This window comes from Condylura cristata, unplaced genomic scaffold (assembly GCF_000260355.1).
Source record: "Condylura cristata isolate star-nosed mole 26May11 unplaced genomic scaffold, ConCri1.0 scaffold00036, whole genome shotgun sequence".
In the NCBI taxonomy this organism is placed as follows: domain Eukaryota; kingdom Metazoa; phylum Chordata; class Mammalia; order Eulipotyphla; family Talpidae; genus Condylura; species Condylura cristata.
Genome location: NW_004567137.1, coordinates 13040443 through 13059172, shown reverse-complemented (window position 1 = coordinate 13059172; position 18730 = coordinate 13040443). Strand labels below are relative to the sequence as shown.

At 48.1% G+C, this 18730-nt stretch overlaps 1 protein-coding gene across 1 annotated transcript in view; it reads left to right on the top strand.

Annotated features, from left to right (window-relative positions):
- Positions 1 to 15033, top strand: part of EMP1 (epithelial membrane protein 1) — an 18661-nt gene extending 3628 nt beyond the window's left edge. The window contains exons 2-5 of the mRNA XM_004693260.2: positions 9914 to 10026; positions 11844 to 11940; positions 12102 to 12242; positions 12771 to 15033. Of these exons, the coding sequence (XP_004693317.1) occupies positions 9949 to 10026; positions 11844 to 11940; positions 12102 to 12242; positions 12771 to 12931 (477 nt within the window). The 5' untranslated portion in view covers positions 9914 to 9948 and the 3' untranslated portion in view covers positions 12932 to 15033. The remainder of the gene's footprint in view (positions 1 to 9913; positions 10027 to 11843; positions 11941 to 12101; positions 12243 to 12770) is intronic.
- The last annotated feature ends 3697 nt before the right edge of the window (positions 15034 to 18730 follow it).

The window sequence follows — 18730 nt, the reverse complement described above, 5'->3', positions numbered from 1 at the left end:
CCATGTGAGCAAGCTGTCAGTCCACTGTGCCCTCCACCTGCTGACTGGTTGGAAGCTGGATATCAGTCTTTCATCATCCTCCCCAAAGACAGAGCTAGAAATTTCAGACCATTTTCCAATACTTTCTGACGTACCTTTTCCAAAACACTTCAGATCAAATAAGCGTGATTTTCTATTCAGTCATCCAGGGACCCCAACTATGGTTCCAAGTAGAAATTTACTTGGGTTCCCACCCCTCACCCCCCAAAAAACACATGCTCCAAACCCAGTATATCAAAAATCCTTACATTTCTGGGGGTCCTCAAGATTTGCATTGCTTGTGTAGCATTTCACATGATGCTGTGGTTTTATATATGGGAAGACATACTGGCTGTTGAGGGCAATTTGAAAATGTTGTTTTATCACCTCAGTCCCAGAGGCTCTGGTGGGGTTAAAATTATTTCTCTCAATTTAACTGATACCAAAACACAAAGGACTAGCCCTTGGTGGAAGAGGACTTGGGCACATGCAGAATAGGAAAAAAGTAATCCCCCCAATTAAAAAAAAATGAATCCTAGTGTAGCAAGGAAATATACTGCTGAAGGTGAAATAGAAATAGTTATGACTCTATTAATGAAATATATTTAATACAAAATTATGACCTTTATAATAAACTAGTAATAGCAAACAAAACAAAAACACAAAGCCAGCCCAAATCCTTGCTCTTTTTCTCTCCTTTTACATAATATTTGGGCCAACACTTTCTTCTGTTGTGGAAATGGCATTTTCCCTGGAGCCAAAAATGAAGTCCTTGCTCTGGAGGTCCGAGACCTTCTGGGGCCGTTTCTTTGTGTTTCCTGGGCCTGTTTCATGAATTCGCTTTGAGAATGAAGTAATTAAAATCAAGAACCCCTTCAGCTTGAATGAAACTGGTGGCCAGAATCCTGGGCCAGGTGGAAGATGGCAGAAGGGAGACTGAGGCGGGGGGTCTTCACTTGCTCACAGGCAAGGCGCTTGTGGCAGGAGCACAGGGCGGGTCCTAAGGTTTCCATGGCTCTGAAATTGATTTCTAAGTTCTAGCATCTTCTCTGTGGGGAGCCCCAGGGGCTTGGGGAACAGCTAGTTTAACCCACAGGACTTGGTGAAAAAGTGAAAGGAGGCATTGTGCCGAGATAGGACTCCCGTAGTCTCTTGTTTTATCTGCTCAGAGACCCCTTAGGGCTGGCATTTCAGGGCCTGCTCTTCAGAGAGCGTTTATCCTGTTCCTGGAAGGAAAGGAAGGACTTGATTAATTCAGTGAAAAGGATGTCAGCTCAGAGGGCAGAAGCCAGTCATCTAAGCTTGTTAAGACAGTGACCACAGCCAGGGCTTCACCAGGAACCAGGCCTGGCTCAGAGGGAAACTGAGCTGATCCTGGGAAAGAAACTCCACCCTGTGTGGCAGGAGAGAGTCAGATCCGACAGCGTGAAGGTGTGGCTGTGAAGGTGTGGGTGAACGCACTGAAAGGCTCAAAAGGAAAGGGGGTGTGTGCCTTGTGTGTGTCTGGGTGTTTCCTGAGGCCTGTGTCCTGGGGGTCAGCTGAGGAGGCAATGGAAAGGCCTCGAAGAAGGAGGAATTATCTGGAAAGCAGAAGACAAGGAGATGGAAAAAGAAGAGGGAAAAGTGTGAGGAGGTTGAGTCCTTTAGATTCAACAGCCTGTTCTTTGTCACCCCCCCTTCCTACCCTCCCCGAAGAATCCTTTGTTGCTCAGGCAACAGACCTCTGTCAGTCATGGGCCCTGTGTCATTAGACTTTCCATGTTATGCGTGTGCCTACAGGGGTGGTGATCTCCCTCAAGCCTCCCCCTTCCAGAAGCATCTGCTCCAAGCCAAATGAGGTCCCAGATATTTCAACTTGTCTCAAATATCAAAGACCCCTCCCCAGGGAGATGGAGACTGGACATTGGAGTTGGGCTTACTATCCTGAAACAGTGAGTTTGTGTATTTCAGAGAAAGGTGCTGAAGCCCAGGGCAACTGCTTCTCTTTTTGGGGTGACAGTCTGACTTGCTGGTGAGGTAGCTGCCCTTGGAGCCAGAGGCCATTGGGGGCGGGGTCTGGCCTGGGTCTGTGGTGGCCAAGTGTGGCAGCTGCTGCTGCTGGGTCTTCCCAGCAATGCGCCTGAAGCAGCAGTGACCTTTACAGGAGCCTTTCTTTGGGTCAGAGTGCTGCTTTCTTGAGGGACTGTGCTGACCCCCATTAACAAGCAGGCGATGGGAGGAACAGCGAAGGGGTGTTGTGGTAGAAGTTCTGGAACTACTGGAAAATCCTAAGGCAGGCTAGGAAGAGAAAAATCACTCCAGGGAGGCAGAGACCTGGCCTGGAGAAGCCTGGGTTGGGGGTGGGTTTCGGTGCTGATTGCTTTTCTTTGGTTGCTTGCATCTCCTCCTTCCTGGGAGCATACTGCACGACCTCTAAAGAATCAGTTGCCCTCCAAGGAGAAGCAAAGCCCACACCCTCCCAGCGCGCTGGCACTCCCAGCCCGCCACCCCAGCCTCAGCCTTGCTGGTGGAAGCCTGTTGCCGCCCTCTGCTGTCAACCCGCCCAAGTGCCTCTGGGGCCGGGCCACACCTTGATTTTCTTCCCAAACCCTAGTCATTATCTTGGCAACCTCCCTTGAAGACATCCTGGCGGCTGGAACACTCCTCTTTTGTCCGAAGCAGAAGACAAGAAGACAACAAAAGCTTCCATCCTCTCCCAGGGGACACGGCCCTATGGCCTGAGCAGCTGCGGTCTGGGGGTGTGGGCTAGGCCCAGCCTTTGCAGAGGTGCCAGATCCACTCCCTCCCGGACACGAAGGGGAAATGAGAGAGAGAGAGAGAGAGGTTATTTTCCTTGGGAACCTTTGCAAAAACAAGATCCATGCTGCTTGTTGCCTTGTGGGCCTGCAGCCTCAGCCAGAGAAGCTTAGGGCCCTTCACTGGCCTGAGTGGCTCATATTTCAAAAGGGCACAGCGATAATAACCAACACCCGTAAATATACCTTTGCTCTGGGCCAGGCATGAATCCTCGAATGCTAACATAGCTCCCAGAAAGAAGGACCCCCCCCCCACACTCTCCCATAGACTTTTGATGTCTTATAGGCTTAGTTCCCCTGGGGTGAGGCTATCCCCTTTGCCCCAGGACCAGGGAAAAACAGTGGCTCCCCCTGGCGAAGGTGGGTTCCTATTACTTTTGCTGCTCAGTGGCCAGCGTTGCGACCAGTTGTGAAAATGTCAGGCCCTTGGATGATGTGCACATGGTGAAGCTCTTCCCTTCCACGCCCAGGGCCAGCTATGGTGAAGCGGGAGGAAACAGTCCTTTGGGATCCCTTGTCTCCACAATTTTCCCACGAGGAGATTAACACAGCCCTCTCCCATCCGGACGGAAAAACAATATTTAGAATAGCAAAGTGTACTTGACACCAGAACAATGGCCTGGAAAACTCGTGGGGGTCCCTCACACTCTGCCTGCCTCAGCTCCTGCTTTTCCCCCTGGGGACACATCCTCAGTGATGGCTCCGAAAAGTGAGCGTTTCCTTCCAGTTCTGTGTTCAGTTCCAGTCCAGATGCGCCGCAGTGGGAAAGAAGCATATTAAAAGCAAACTCACAAATACCAAATGGCCCTGACGCACAAAGGCTGGACGGATTTGGTGCCACCCACAGGCCGGTGTCCTGAGTGAGACGGGGCGTGGGGAGTATCACCCCAGAAGAGACTGGGGCTGACTCAGCAGAACACTCACACAGGGGCAGCTTTGACTTTAGCTGCTTCTCATGTCTGGGGGGGAGGTGCCAGGTCTGTGGTCAGAGGAGGCGAGAACTTTCTTCAAAGTTACTGAGAGTGAAGGGAATGTCACTACGGGTAAAACGTTCATCAGGGAACAGACAGTGTCTGGAGTTTGCGTCATCTCAGCGCTGAGCTAGGACGCCCTGGGGATTCGGGGAGCTGAGGCGAAGACTGCAGCTGTGTGTCTGATAACACGATAGTTCCACGATGAAGGCGACCCATCTCGAAAAGGGGTGAAGAGCAGATGTCAGGCTGAGGGAGGAACGCAGATCACAGGATGTGGGGGCCGTTGCCAAGGGTGACTCTGATGCATTCTCAGAAAAACCTTTCTACTGGAATGTCTTGGTGGGTAGTGAGCTGTCACTGGAGGGGCTTAAGCATGATTAAGCTAATCCCTTGGTGTAGACTTGTAATGAGTTATGGATGGGGGAGGAATTGTAAAATCTATGACTTAAAAGAGAGAAAATTAAATCTGGAAAAATGAATGTTTTGAAATGGAAGATTTTTTCTCCCTTTGCATTACTCATTTCATTAAGAGGAAACAAACACATACGCTTTTGCCTATTAAACTGTCAAAGGTATGCAGGAAATGTTTACATATCAACATAAGTAATTATATGGAAATCTGATCCCAGAGTTCGCATCTAATAAGAGGTTCAATCCATAGTTATACTAATATATAATTTCTACAAATAATAAAGGACTAAATTTTCCCTCTAGAATTCTGTTATTATGAAGCCTTCAAAGACTTGGACACTGATTATTTTTCCACACAGAAGAAAAAATTGCTTGCTTTAATCTATTTACTAACTGAGGTTACTCATTTACTTATTCATTTGGTATATGTAGTGGGCAATAATATTCTTTCTAGCAACTTAGAATCTTAGGCATGGGGACCAAATCTTTCCATAACTCTCTTGCTAGGGAGGCTGTCACTAGGAGTCTAATAAAGGATGTGTAAAGACTATAGCACAGGGGGAGGACAGCTGGGGGGCCTGGAAGAGTACTTCTGAGCTCTGCATCTAGGAAGGCTTCCTGGAGGCGGCGGCACTTAAGCGTCTTGAAAGATTTTGCTAGGTAGTTGCTAGAGGAAGGACACACAAGCAGCATTTTTTTTTTTTTTCTAGGAAGGGGAAATAATTTTCTAGGGTTCCCCGAGCTTCTTTCCTGTGATTGAGCATGGGGCTTTTAGATGTTTGGGGATTTTGAACAGAGGGGTAACATTTCCAGATAACCAGTGGCAGAATGGAGGATATTTTGGCAGTGGGTAGTTCACAGAGGGAGATACTCATGGGAGAAGCTGATGCCATGGTCCATGCTAGGATGGAAGTGAGAAATAAGGGATGTGTGAAGATAAGTAATAAAGGAAGAGCTCACCACCTGCCTGTGATGTTTGGACAATAAACCTGGGATGGGAAGGAGGAGAAAGTCTGCTACAGTTGTCCACAGCCTGAGCTCTCTGAGGCCACCAGGGAAATGACTAAACTGTCTTATAGCTAGTCAGCCAGATCCTCAGGAAAAGCTGCTCAGGAAGCTCTCTCACGCCATCTGGTAGAGGGTGTCTCCTCTTGTCTGTGTCTGGGAGAACCTCACCCACTTGAGAATGAATCATTGACACATGAGCTCTGCGGGACTCCCCATTGCTCCCACAGTCTCCAGCCTCTGTTTCTGATTAAGCCAGAGTCCCAGCCTTGGGTTAGTTCTAGAGGGACCGAACCTAGGATCAAACCCATTTGGTTTTGATAGCTATAGTGCTCCAATTATTGTGCCCTTGATCACCCTTAAATAACTGCACCCCCAGATTCTATCTCATCTCAATAAATGCACAGACCTCAGGCAGGGTAGGAAAAAGTAATTTTATCCCTTATCTTAGCGACTAGGGAGTGACATTTCCAACCTCTGTGCTTCCCTGTTGTTCTTTTGGCTGTCCACTGTCTAGGTCTCTACAGTATTAGTTACCCTTTTAAAAAAGGGGCCCTCCCTGGTGGCACAGTGGGTTAAAGCACAGCACTAAGAAGCTAAAATCACTTCATCATGAGTTGGAACCCCACCCCAGCAGTTGACCCACGTGGCGCAGCAGACCTCTCCTGACTCACCCGCTGCTCCCCTCAGCAGAGTACTTCATCAGTTGGCCAGTTCCACTCCCCATTCTGTCTCTGGTGAATCCTCTCACTGCCCCTGCACCTCTGGTCTGTACCCCAGTTCTGTATGCACAAATAAATAAATCTTAAAAAAAAAAAAAAAAGATGGTGCCCTTGGGAACCTGATCACTCTCTTATAGACCCTGAAAGTGTTAGGTTATTTGAATAACGGCAGAGAGGCTGCACAAGGCTGTCTCAGAGGTATGTCCCTTTGACTCTTTCATTTTGGGGGGAATATGTAAAACCAGTGGAAATTTAATTGAAGGGAGACAGCTAACCAGGGAGGTAGCCCTTCATTTCCTCTCTCCTAGCTTAGTTCATCATTTACAGCGACTATAACCAGCAAGAGCAGCCTTCAGTCCTTTTCACTAACCATCGTATCTTTCCTATTAGCAAAAACCTTAACCCAAAGCTAGAATGGCCCAGGGCTGAGCCACTGGCCTTCAGCGACAGAGCTTAAAGGGACTACTGCTCTGATGTGGTCTGGGCAATGCAGGAAGAAAAGGGGAAGTGTGGTCAGAGCCCCAGAAAGATGGCAGTGACAGAGGGGAACTGGTCTGTGGGTACAGAAAGGGGAACAGAAAAGGGATCACAGAACCAATGTGGCTCCATGTCTCTCCAGTCACTTCCCCGCGCGTTAGCATTCATGCTTCCTCTACCTTCTGTTTGGCACCCAGCCCGACCCACCCCTGGCCCCAGTCTGTGGGGGAGGTGGGGTCCTACTCAGCTTACTGTGGTAGGTGGAGAGCTGAGTTCTGGTTACCCCACAGCGAACAGTCAGTGGGCATCTTCCAGAAAAGCGAATGCATCGAATGCACCACGCTTGTGGCCTGAGCCTGAGCATCCGGCTGCTCCCAGGGCACTTCCCAACAACCACTGGCTAAGGTCAGGCTGCCCTGTCACCAAAGGCTGTGTGGCTGCTGCCTCGGTAGTCTCCGCTTCCTGCTTTGAGCTGCCCAGCGGTGACAGGGGAGACTTTCCACTGGGGAGTGTCCCCCATCATGTCTTAGAGAGGCGCGAGGGAGAAGTCAGTGATTGCTTTAGTGAAACGTACTGCTGGGAACTGAAGTAGCTTAGGGGACAGAAGTGCTCCAAAGTGGTCTCTTTCCAGTGCTTTCGTAGGAAACCAGATACACATCAGCGCAGGTTATACGTCTCCCCAAAAGCTGTCCTGGCAGTAATGGGTGGGGGGGGGGTCCTCTCTTGTTTGTACTCTCACCCTTTGCAGATCGCTGTGAGGTGCCACTTGTGGGTAATTGTAAGGATCTTGGGGGTTGCCTCTCTCTACCCACCAGCTGAGGATTTTTCTGTTGGGGGACTGGGGACCCAGTGATGATCCGGACTAGAATTCTAAGGAGGCGGTTCATTCTGTTTCCAAATGGGTTGCTGAAAACAGCAGATGCCCCTCTCTGCTAAATGAAACTATTGAAACCTGACAAACGAGGGGCCAGCAAAGGCAGGGAAGTGATGTGTATTCTCCAGCAAAACAACCCTGTTCCTGGCTGCAAACAGCAACCCAGATCGGAGAGTATTGTGTAATCTCCCCTCAAGAACACTTAGTGATGCAAGACATTTTGCTCCAGTTCTTGATGAGTGAATGTGGAAGGATCATGGAAATCTGAGACAAAAGAGTCACTTCTTTGATGCCCTCCCCCTCCACCCCCCAGACTGCAGTGGGCACAGATAATGAGCAGAAGTGAGATTGGGCCCAGGACCTCACCTGCCCCTCTCAGGGGTGGGTGGTAGCTAGGCAAAGTGACTATACGTGTACACTGAGCACATGGGATGTGAAAATCCATCACGGTTAAGCCATGATGATGGATGGGGGAGCAGGCCAAACCAAGAGGAAGCCTGCTGGAGTTTGCAGGGTTACACAGCTATCCCAGGAGACAGAAAATGCTGCCCAGTTCCCAGAAATGTCCATAATTGGTGGGGGACGGGGTGGAGGTGGGGGAAGACCTTAGTGTTTTCCTGGACTTCATTTAATAGACCTCACTTGGTGTATTATATTCCAGTTTGGGCTCCTCAACCACTTCCCACTCTCAGGAGGAGGATGTTTATAAATTAGAAGTAAAAGGAATAAAAAATCATTATAGTGCCCGGGAGGATTAAACATCGGACTTGTGATGTAACATTTGCCGCTGCTTGCTGTCTGTCCATCCCTTCTCCCTACTACAGGATGGAGCAAACGTGTGGGTCTCAGGGTGCCAGGGAGATGGTCAGGACAGGGCTCACAAGTGTGAGATTTCACCCAGTCGTTCCCAAGTGTGCCTTTGCAAGGGTCTTCCGTTCAAGGGGCAAGAATGAGGCACAATGACAGTTTCTGAGAGAACAGTGTGATTTTATACACTCAGTTTGTGAACTGCAGAGCTGACGTTCTCTTACATCACTCACCAGGGGTCATGCTGATGAAGTGACCCAGTTGTGTTGGCCACAGCTGTCCAGCTTCGTGTAATAATAGTGGTAGTGCTGGCAGGAATAGTCCAGGACCCCCCATGCAGGAACAGCCAGGCACTGTGCCCCTGCCATTACTCCTAGGGAAGCTCAAATAACTTTATGATTCAGACTCAACCTCTGTCTCATTCCCAAAGCTCTTTTTGTTGTGCATTAAAGTCAAGCAGAAAATTGTGGGGAGCACAAGAACCAGAGAGAGACGCAGACAGGAATTTGAATCACACATGAAAAGTCCAGCTCTCCCCGAGGCAGCGGCATCAACTTCATCATCTTTCTGTGTTCATAGTCCCAAGGACCTCGTTTCCATGAACTAGCCTGGCTGGGAAGGAGGTGCTGGGTTGAAGAGGGCGGGGTGGGGTCTCTGATGCCAGTAGCTGCCTCTCCTTCCCAGCTGGCAGAGAGGCGGCCCCCACTGTAGTGTACCTCAGCACAGGCTAGTTTGGAGTGTCTGATGAGGAAAGTGAGAGGAGATAAAAGGCACCAGGAGTGTCAGAGGAATGGCGGAGTCCGTGGTAGCCAGTAAACGCCCGCTATAGGCTTCAGTGACTCAGGCACACGCCAAGCCTCCATTAAATTAGGTGGCGTGAGAGAGAAGTGGGGCGGCCACAGGAGGCACCCCACCATCACCATCACTTCCTAGGTGGGGCAGCCACCCTGCCTCTGATCAGTCACCTCAGGCTTTTGCTTTCCGAGGTCCCTGGTCAGAAACGTCCGCCTGCAGTGGACTTTGTCAGAATAGCTCCCACGGGCGTTCTTGACACCATCCTCCTCTTTCGGATGCATGGCCTCCCTCTGCTGGCCGCGAGATCCTGGCCTGCCGCTTTTGTTTACCCATGCACATTCTTAATCTAGTCGGTCCTAATCTATTCCGTGCAGACTCTGCACCACAAGGCATCTGCGGCCCAGAGGCTCAGGAGCAGTAACACAAGCCTGGGATGTTCAGTCGGCAGGTGATCAGACTATTAAGCTGTCGCTGGGTTGTTGTAATTATTGAAGAGCAAACACACTCATACTAGCAGTTATGGCCCTTGCATTGTATATCTCGCTCGGGATCCCGTTAGTAGCCTGTTCAGCTTGCAGGCATTGAGTAATAGCTGCTGTTCTCCAGAAGGCATCCATTTCTAGTAGAATTGCTGGGCATGGGGGGATTTGATAGAGATGTGTATTCTTCGTTAGTGGAAAATGAAAATAGAGAATGGTTGCACACAGACCTGGAAAGTGACAGTGGCCAAAAGGGTCTTTTCAAACTCAAAGTTGTGCTGTTAGCCTCTAAGACACAAAATAAAGTATGAGCAGCTACCATAAAATGACCTTCTTGGGTTAGCGAGATGAGCATAGAAATACTTGAGAAGCAAAAGTACGTTCATGGTGCACGCACAACAAAGCTCACGAAGGGCTTTCAGGGGTAAACGTGCAGTGACGAAGGGTTTACAGCTGCTCTTGCTGTTAGCAGTGCCTTCACGTGCAGGACAGCGGAACGGTCTTATTGATTCTAAGTCACCTTTTTTTGACCCATCGTTTTTCCTTCTCTTCTCAGAACTCTCCTTGCGCCCAAGCCACCAAAAAGCCAAGATGTTGGTCTTTCTGGCTTCGATCTTTGTGGTCCACATTGCCACAGCCATCATGCTGTTTGTCTCTACCATCGCCAACGTGAGTATCGGCCTGTAGACCCTCATAATATATTCTAGTACTTACGTCAAATGCTGCAAAAGATGCTTGGGCTACAGCTCCCGCCCTTGGCGAAAGTACATTTTCCTTGGGGTGGGCATGAAGGTGCAAGAAAATAAGTCAGTTCTCCTTGAAAGACTCTGCCAGGGCTGCAGGCATCTGGAGTGGCCAGGGTAGCCTCTCTGGTCTCCCGGGGACACTTCTGGGGAGGCCGTTAGGAGGCAGCTGCACTGGCTTTGTCCTGAGAGAGCACGTTGGTGGGAAGACGTGGGCGTACACTTCCTCCTGGGTGGGAAGGGCCTGCTCTGTTCAGACTATAGCGAGGACAGCCAGGGGTAGGTCGTTTCCTCCTGGGAACCTTGGCGGGAAGGGTCAGTGAAGTTAATGACAAGAAGCTTTGGTGCAGACTAACCTATTCAAGCTTTGAGCAATGAGTGGCCTGTGAAAGTGGAATTTTGCAAGATGAACTTGCTTCCACTGAATAAACTCAAATGAAACGCCTGAGAACTAGCAGGCCTCTTTTCCTCTCTGAACCTTGGGCTACTCTGACCTCTAGTGGTAGCTCAGAACACCCAATTTGCCTTTTTTTTTTTTTCTTTTTTTGGTGCTTTACTCAAAACAACAACCAAAAAATAACAAAACAAAACACCAACTGTGGACACAAAACCAAGACTACCAGTCACTGTACAGCAACCAGTGGTCCCAGAATCTCTGTAGGTCCTTGTTACACGACAGGGTAAATGAGGTTTTAAAGTTCAGCTGGAAGAGTTTTGCCACTACTGATGGGAGACAGCTGTGCCCAGCCACGGCGCCAGCCCAGGGGGGGTTAGCCTCTTGTTTAACCATTCTGCACGCCCACTCCTGAGTCCATCAGATCAGTAGGTCGGATGAACAGTTTCAAACCAGATTAGCCAAAGTGCTGAACATCTGAATTAACGCCCCTTCAGTAGGGCCAGGCACATGGTCATTTACTGAATCCAGAGCAGCAGGCAGTTACTCTTGCTGGACCCTGCCCTTCCAGGGATGTGCATTTTAACAGGCACCCTGTGTGCACAGAGTGGGGCTTTTGTCTCATGTCCCATCATCCATTCTAGAAGGTTAAGCACTTTCCTTGGGTCGGGGAGGAGCCCTGGCAGTGGGGTGTGCCTGGGGCGGGGGCAGGGGGGTTTACAGTGTGATCCCATTTGGATTCTGAGCTGCCTCCACAGCAAAGCCCCTACCAGCTGTCAAACTACTTTGCAGGGCGTGACAAAGCTGAGTCTCCCATTGGGAGGAAGGTTGCCCACTGACACCATGGCCACCACATTTTCTTCGTTGTCCTTGCGTTTCTTAGTGTCTCCAGCTGAATGCTCTTCCTTCTGTTCTCCTCTGAGCTGAGCCCTTACACGAATCCATCTTGATCAGGGCTGAATTATGCATATCTAAAACAAGTCTCCTCACCCACATTTCTGTTTCTTAGAAGCTTAACATTTTAAACCACTGTGGTTCATGCACTTTCTTTTTTCTTTTTAAACTGATGAGAAATTATCACCTGTCTACAGTATAGGTAAGCATTTTAATTGCATTTTCAATTTCTCTGCCCAGAGAGGCAAGGCAATGCTTCCCATCACCCAAGCTGCTCTTCTCCCTTGGGACCTTTGTGATTTCTGTTTTAGTCAGATCTTATTTCAGTCAAGACCTAGGTTACTAACCGTGGGGTCCTATGTAAGATTTGGTCCTGACAAAAAGCCATTCTTTCTTTCTATTTCAAAGCAGAGGGGTGGGTTTCTAAACAACATTTGGTTTCTTTCTGCTTGCAGGTCTGGGTGGTTTCTGATTATGAAAAAGCATCAGTGGGCCTTTGGAAATCCTGTATAGGTGGTAGCTGCAACGCAACTCTGCCATATGCCGGTCAAGGTACGTGGAAATAGTGCCCCCGCTCACCCCTTTTCTTTTCTCCTCCTTCCCCCCCCACCCCCTCATGCTAATGACTTAGAGTGATGTCCAGCATGGTGTGTGTATGGTGTGGGAAGCCCGGTGGACCTCAAGCTCTTGATTTCCCTACCCTGTGCCCACAGAAGCCATCAAAGCAGTACAGGCCTTCATGATCCTCGCCACCATCTTCTCCGTCATCTCCCTCGTGATCTTCGTGTTCCAGCTCTTCACCATGGAGAAAGGAAACCGCTTCTTCCTCTCGGGGGCCACCATGCTGGTGTGCTGTGAGTACCTCAGCTCTCTTACAGATCCGACCTCGATGTCCCCGGCGCATGGCTGGGCTAAATGCTGGGTGCAGCTTTCTCCTCTGGTCATTGTTCTCCCTTTGAAAGCCCCTCATAGCTGCTTGCACTCAAGGACCTCATCTGTGAGTCCTTGGAAAGATGGACCCACTAATAGCATGCACACAAGTATTGCCATTCTCACTCCTCCCAGTAAATAAGTTCAGCGGGAGGATATAAGGTTGTGCCCCCTAGGCAATCCCCCCCCCCCACACACACACACAGGTGGGAGGGCCGGGTAGTAGATGTGAGCTTGGGCCATGCAACCATGTGAGGCAGTGCAGGCAAGATTCCAAACAGCCACCCAGTGCATCCCACTACAACCCCAAGCTTGGTTCCGGACTTATCTGTGGAACTACTGGCTGGAATCAGACAACCAGATTTCGTTTTCCCACTAAAAATTCTACACATTTTCGGTTGGTTTTAATAGTAAAACAAATCCCAAAACAAAGCATCTTTTCCTTCCTCCAGGGCTGTGCATTCTGGTCGGCGTGTCTGTCTACACCCACCATTACGCCAATAAAAATATATACACGAAAAGTCACCACGGATACTGCTTCATCCTGACCTGGATCTGCTTCTGCTTCAGCCTCATCACTGGCATCGTCTACCTGGTCCTGAGAAAGAAATAAGGCTGAACAACCTTTTTGGGGATCTGGGGGGTGGGGAGGAGAAAGCAGTTGAATGTGGGAGGGAAATGGAAAGTTTCTATGCAGGAAAAACCAGGAGAGGGGAGGGGGGCCGGGGAGGGGAAGCCAGGGTGGGAGAGGTTGAAACCCAAATTGTTACAGAAAAGGCTCTCTACTGTTGAGCCGAGTCTTGGGAGAAAGTAGCTGGCTAGTACTTTCGTGCTCCCTGGGTGGGGGTCAGAGAACTTCTTTCCTGCCTCCAAGCTGGGCCTCCAGCTGTTCTTGGTCATGCGCACTGCCTAGGGCCCACCAGCTGCCACCCAACTGGCTCCAGTTCTAAGGGTGCTCTAAACCTTGCACGAGGACCTCAGAGCTAAGATACCAAGTGAAAATAGCGGTACAGGGGCCAGCAAGAGCAGATGCTATTTTGTGTTGAATGGAGTCTGCCTGAAAGCCATCCTGCCCTCTGACCCAAAGCAAAAAGCATCCCATTGTAGTCTGAAGGGCCTGCAGGAAGGCTCGGCCCTGAGCCAGCTTCCCTCTTTAGAGCAGATATTTAGTTCTGGAGTTCAGTGGTATTCATGACAAAAATGGGAGGAAGAGAGAGCATCCTTAGGCCATGTTGGTGAACTAGCTAGATCAAGAACGAGAACTTTTCCGAACGGAAGGCTGGGGCATGGTCACAAGCTGGACCAGACCCCATGCAGCTGTCCCATGTGGAGACCTCTTGCAGGGGGCTTAGCTGGCCCCTCCCTGCCAGCCCAGGTAGCCCTGGAGTTCCTGTAATGCCGCTGTTAACCCATTCAGTCAATAACCAAAGCTCACACAAATGAAGGGAAAAAGGGGCAGTCTGGTAACCGTGTGACATGAGGGTTATGTTTTTAGGGTCTCGTCTCCCTGTAACCAAAATATTCTTTACCTAAAGGATGGGAGAGCTAGACCTAGCTCCTTGGAATACAGTCTATTACTCTCCTGCTAAGTGTGAATCTTTAAGGAAGTTTTGTCTCATTATCCATTTTGGGGGGTCAGGGTTCCCGGGCTGGGTAGTAGCTCTAGCTTTGACACTGACTGGAGCAGTTGGTCACCTTCCAGAGGACCGGCTGATCCCACATCACAACCGAGGCAGGACAGTTCTGGAAGCTGATTAAAACACACATGAACCAAAACTAAAATGCTTGGGTGAAAGGTGCTATAGAACTGTCAAGTATTAAGCATATTAGATTTCGGTGACAATAAGAAAAGAGTGCCTGCACTCCCAGGAAAATAAAGTTCCCATGAAATACATAAAAAGAGGTGATGGGCAGATAGGTATTTTCTTTAAGCAAAGAAAAAAAAAAAAAAAAAAAAAGGCCCCCGTGGTGCCTAGTCAGACGGCTGCCAAGTTGTCTGCTGTCACTGGGGCCTTTCTACAAAGTACTTAGGGGTAGTGTGTTAACCCTGGGTCAGCAGGCATTGCTCTGGCCTGGAGCAGCTATTTTTAAGCCATCTCAGATTCTGCCTAAAGGGGCTTGGGGGAAAAAGAAATTTTCTTTATTTCCTTGAGAAGATCTATCCCGGGGAGAATCGGAGATATCTTGCCTATTTTACTTCTCCCAGATCTCTCCTCATCCCACTTCTTATTACTTTTCCTTTGGGGGAATTGCTATGCCATTATTGGTATTTATGTAAAAGGACTATTACTAAGCATATTTCTCTGTGTTCACTCTAGCTAAGGAAATATTGAGAGTAGGCCACCAAAAGACCTGGGTGAGGAGTTGAGAGGTTGCCAAACAAAAACATTGGGGTGACAAACTTTAATTATGATAGAATTATCATGTGATTATAGAAGGCTGTCTTATGTGCCGAAGCATGTATCAGATATATCCAAAGAGATACTTGTGATATACTGAGAAGTCAGACTGTGACTGGAGTGAACCATATATTTCCTTGTCTTTTACTTTGTTTCTGTGACATTTATGTCTTATGTAATTTTCATTACATTGGTGGGTTTTCTAGTACTGTATTTGGCTTCTTTAATAGACTGATATTTCATATACTATAACTGTAAATATTTTGATACAAATGTTTATAACTGGGGAAAATAAAACAGATTCTGGTTCCCTTCACTGCGTGAATGTTTCCTTTCTAAAAATAGAGAAGTTCAGACATAATAGTGACATTTATTCCTGATTAAATTGTCAGTCAGTTTGATTTGAACAAGTTGGCATTTTTGGAGGCATTAAGTTATTTTCTGGCAATGCATTGGGCATTTCTACAGTAAGTCTTTCAGGCAAGGAAATACGATTTAGCATAGTTTTACTTCAGTCTCTGAGAAAGAAAAAGGAACTTCATAAGCTAATACATGAGAGGTGGTGATCTTGAATCAGGAAGGCTTTTGACATTAAGAAATGAGATGCTTGTAAATTTCTTTGAAATAGTCAACCCCTGTACTTTGTATTAAACAACAACAACAAAATGACCAAAAAACCCAAATAAAAAGCAGCTCACAAAGGTATGTATCACATACTTTGTAGGAACCCCTCATTGCACAAACTGGGGTATATCTGTATAGTCGCTAAGAGAGAAAGAAAGCTTTTCTATTCTCTGTGCACAGCCAAGGCCAGAGCCAATGATGGAAGTGGAGGGGTATTACTGTGTACCCAAGTGTCATGTCAGCACCTATGTGTTAAGAGTGGTTTGAAGGTACCACAGGCAGTCCTTCAGTACCTGTGGTCTTGAATGAAATAACTCACAGAGTAATGTGTACACAAAAATAAAATGGAACCTTAAAAAAAAAATTCAGCATATTTTAAGCTCACTCAACTTGTATTAAGGATTCTCTCAGGGACTTAGGATTTCTTATATTGCTTTTGGGATATGATTGTAAGAAGCTACTTCTCTTCCTTGGCTCTCTCCAGATTTCTTTCCCCCCTATCCCTCCTCCCCATGTCATATGTCCTGCCATGAATCAGGCCTCTGATTCCTTCTTCCTTTCTCACTATAGTCAGACTTCCTATCCAAGGAGTCCTCTTATGCAAGATGGAATCTTGGAATCTTTCATTTGAAAGACCTGGTGGTGAATGGGGATAGTTAGTTAGCAGCTGGCTCACATGACTGTAGAGGCAGGCAGGCACCAAACCCAAACCTACAGGGGTCTGATAGGCTGGACATCCAGGAAAGAGCTGATGCTGAAGTTCAAAGGCAAAGACTGTGCTGGCAGAATACACTCTTGTCCTGTAGTTCAGTCTGTTGTGTTCTTCAGGCCTTCAGCTGATTAGGTAAGGCCCACCCACAGGCTAGAGGGCAATCTATTCAAAGTCCACTGAGTTAAATGTTAATCTCATTAGTACAGCATCAGTACATCCAGAATAATATCTAATCATGTATCTGCGTGCCGTGGCCAAGCAAATTAACACACAAAGTTAACAACCCCAGGAAAGAATATCATTATCAAGGATAAGGCAATGGTTTACTAAAGATCTTCAGAAAAGTTAAAAGAAGCATTAATAGATTAATAGTAGAAATCTTTATGGTTACAGTTGACTCCTAGCTCTTTTAAGTAGTGAAATAGGAAGACATGGGGATTAAGTTGCAAAGTGATCTTGGATATCTTCTGAAAGACAAGGTTCTCACAAGGGTGTTGGATATATATTTGAATTAAATCTCTTAGGTGGAGTCAAACTGAATTTAGATAGTTAATACTCTGGAGATACATCCAAATGATGAGTTTAGGGAAGATGAACTACAGAACTTCCCATTCCCACTCAAGAATGGCGCCTGTGGCAAATGACAACCGAAACTCTCCATCCAGGTGGTCACCTCGAGGCTGGATGCTTAATGGACAGGCATGCCACTCCACCGTGGACACTGACATCGCAGTTTCCCTGCAACCCCCCCACAGACTTTCAGGCACACGGACATGTTTCAGGAAAGCTTTGAAGGAAAACTAAGAGGATATTATGCAAAACTCCATACTTCAAAGTTGTCTCTCTGTTTCCTGAGGAATAGCCAAAATACACCAAAAACACAGATAAAATGCAAAAGTGAAAAAATGTGTGAGGTTAAAAGAAAAGTAGGATTTAGAGAAATGAGAGGAATGTGGTAGGATGGTAGGAGGCATTAAGAAAAGAGGAAAACGTTAGAAATTTGGGGTGGATTCTGAGAGGTGACCCTGTTTTATTATGTTAACATTGGCCTACATCATTACTTTGATTCAGAGGTATAGGATCTCCTCTTTCAGGTGTCACTACACCATTCCTTCGTTCCTCCTGTAGCTGCAGGAAGAGTCATATTTGAAAGCTTTCCTAAGAGAAAACAGTGAGATGCAAAGGAGCAATTACCATTAATTTATATGGAAAAAATTAGAGCATTTCATTCCCAACCCCCCCCAATAACCTTTCAAATCATGCCAAATAGCACATGTGTAAAAGCAGGGCTGAGATGATACATCCAGTCTGCTAGAAATTGCTATGAAGAGGGAGCTTGCCAGGCCGGTGCTGTCTGCTCTCTGCAGGGTGCTGCCGTCTCTGTAACAGATAACCCCAAATCAACTCCAAAGGTTATGTTTGCTTGTAGACTTGTGTTACAAAGGGAAACTCCTTTTGGGATTTTCTTTCTGTCAGCAAAAACAGGGATAATGTGGGTTCTTTTGTCAAAGCCAAGTGGGTTAACACTGAACTTGCAAAAAAGGGGTACTTGTATTTGCAGTCCAGAGACACACCAAGCACCCCTGCACAGCAGGTGGGGAAGGGTGTGCTTGAAGTCCTAACAGTGGCCACAGGATTTTAGGATTTACGAAACTGGCTTAAGCAAAAGGAAATATGAGAAAAGCAATCAGCTTGGGCAAATGGCTATAGAGAATAGTTAAGTTCCGAGGGCCTGTTCCTGGTCACTGAAACATCAACAAACTTCCTTTTAAAAAAGAAGCATTCCCAATATTAACAGATTTGTATTGGATCACGCACTCAATAAACTGCCCATCCTTTTACTCCAATCCAGCTTCTGGAATCTCTCCGGAATCTCCGGACGCACGGCGGGCCACGCAGGCGCATGCGCACACACGCCACGTGCACACGCCCTGCCCAATGGAGACGCAGCGAGGCCCACGGGCGCGCCCGTGGGTGTGGGAGGGATCCCGCTCTGGAAAAACACCCACTCGGGTTGTGGAAGATGCACACTGCACATCGACAGTGGTGCCGACCAGGGACCCGCTTTTTTTTTATCGTCGTTCTACTGGCACGCCGTTTGAGCACCTGCTGTATGCTAAGCACAGGCAGGTTCTGGAGTTCCACCTGGACTGACTTCTGCCATATGGAACCATATGGGGCCTACTCGAGGGGGAGAGGGCTGGCTGTTAAAGCAGGCGTTGATCAACGGTGGGCGGCCAGGTGCTGTCCCTCAGGCTCGGGGATATGAGAGACCAAGCGGACACATCTTCTGTCGTCGCCCAGCCTTCCGTCTGCTGTTGTCTCAGACCTAGAGAAAAGGGAAGGCGCCTTTGAACACAGAGAAGACAGCTCTACCGCCTGGGGGATCCTGGAAGCATTTTCAGGTCTTGAGCCCTTCCCCTTGTCCCACCTCAGAGGTGATGAACCATCAACCCCTTTGGGTATCCCCTCTGCTGCAGTGCACCCCCTCCCACAGGCCCACTGCTTTCTTGGGCCCTCCTGGTCTTAGGGCAGCGAGCCACTAGTCAGTACCGTGGTGCCTCCATCTGGACGCTCTCCAGCCTGCCCCTTCCGGCTGCATGGATGCTTCTAGCACCGCTAGGGATCCAGTCCAGGCTAGGAGGACCAAAACTCCTGCACAAGATGCCATCACGTA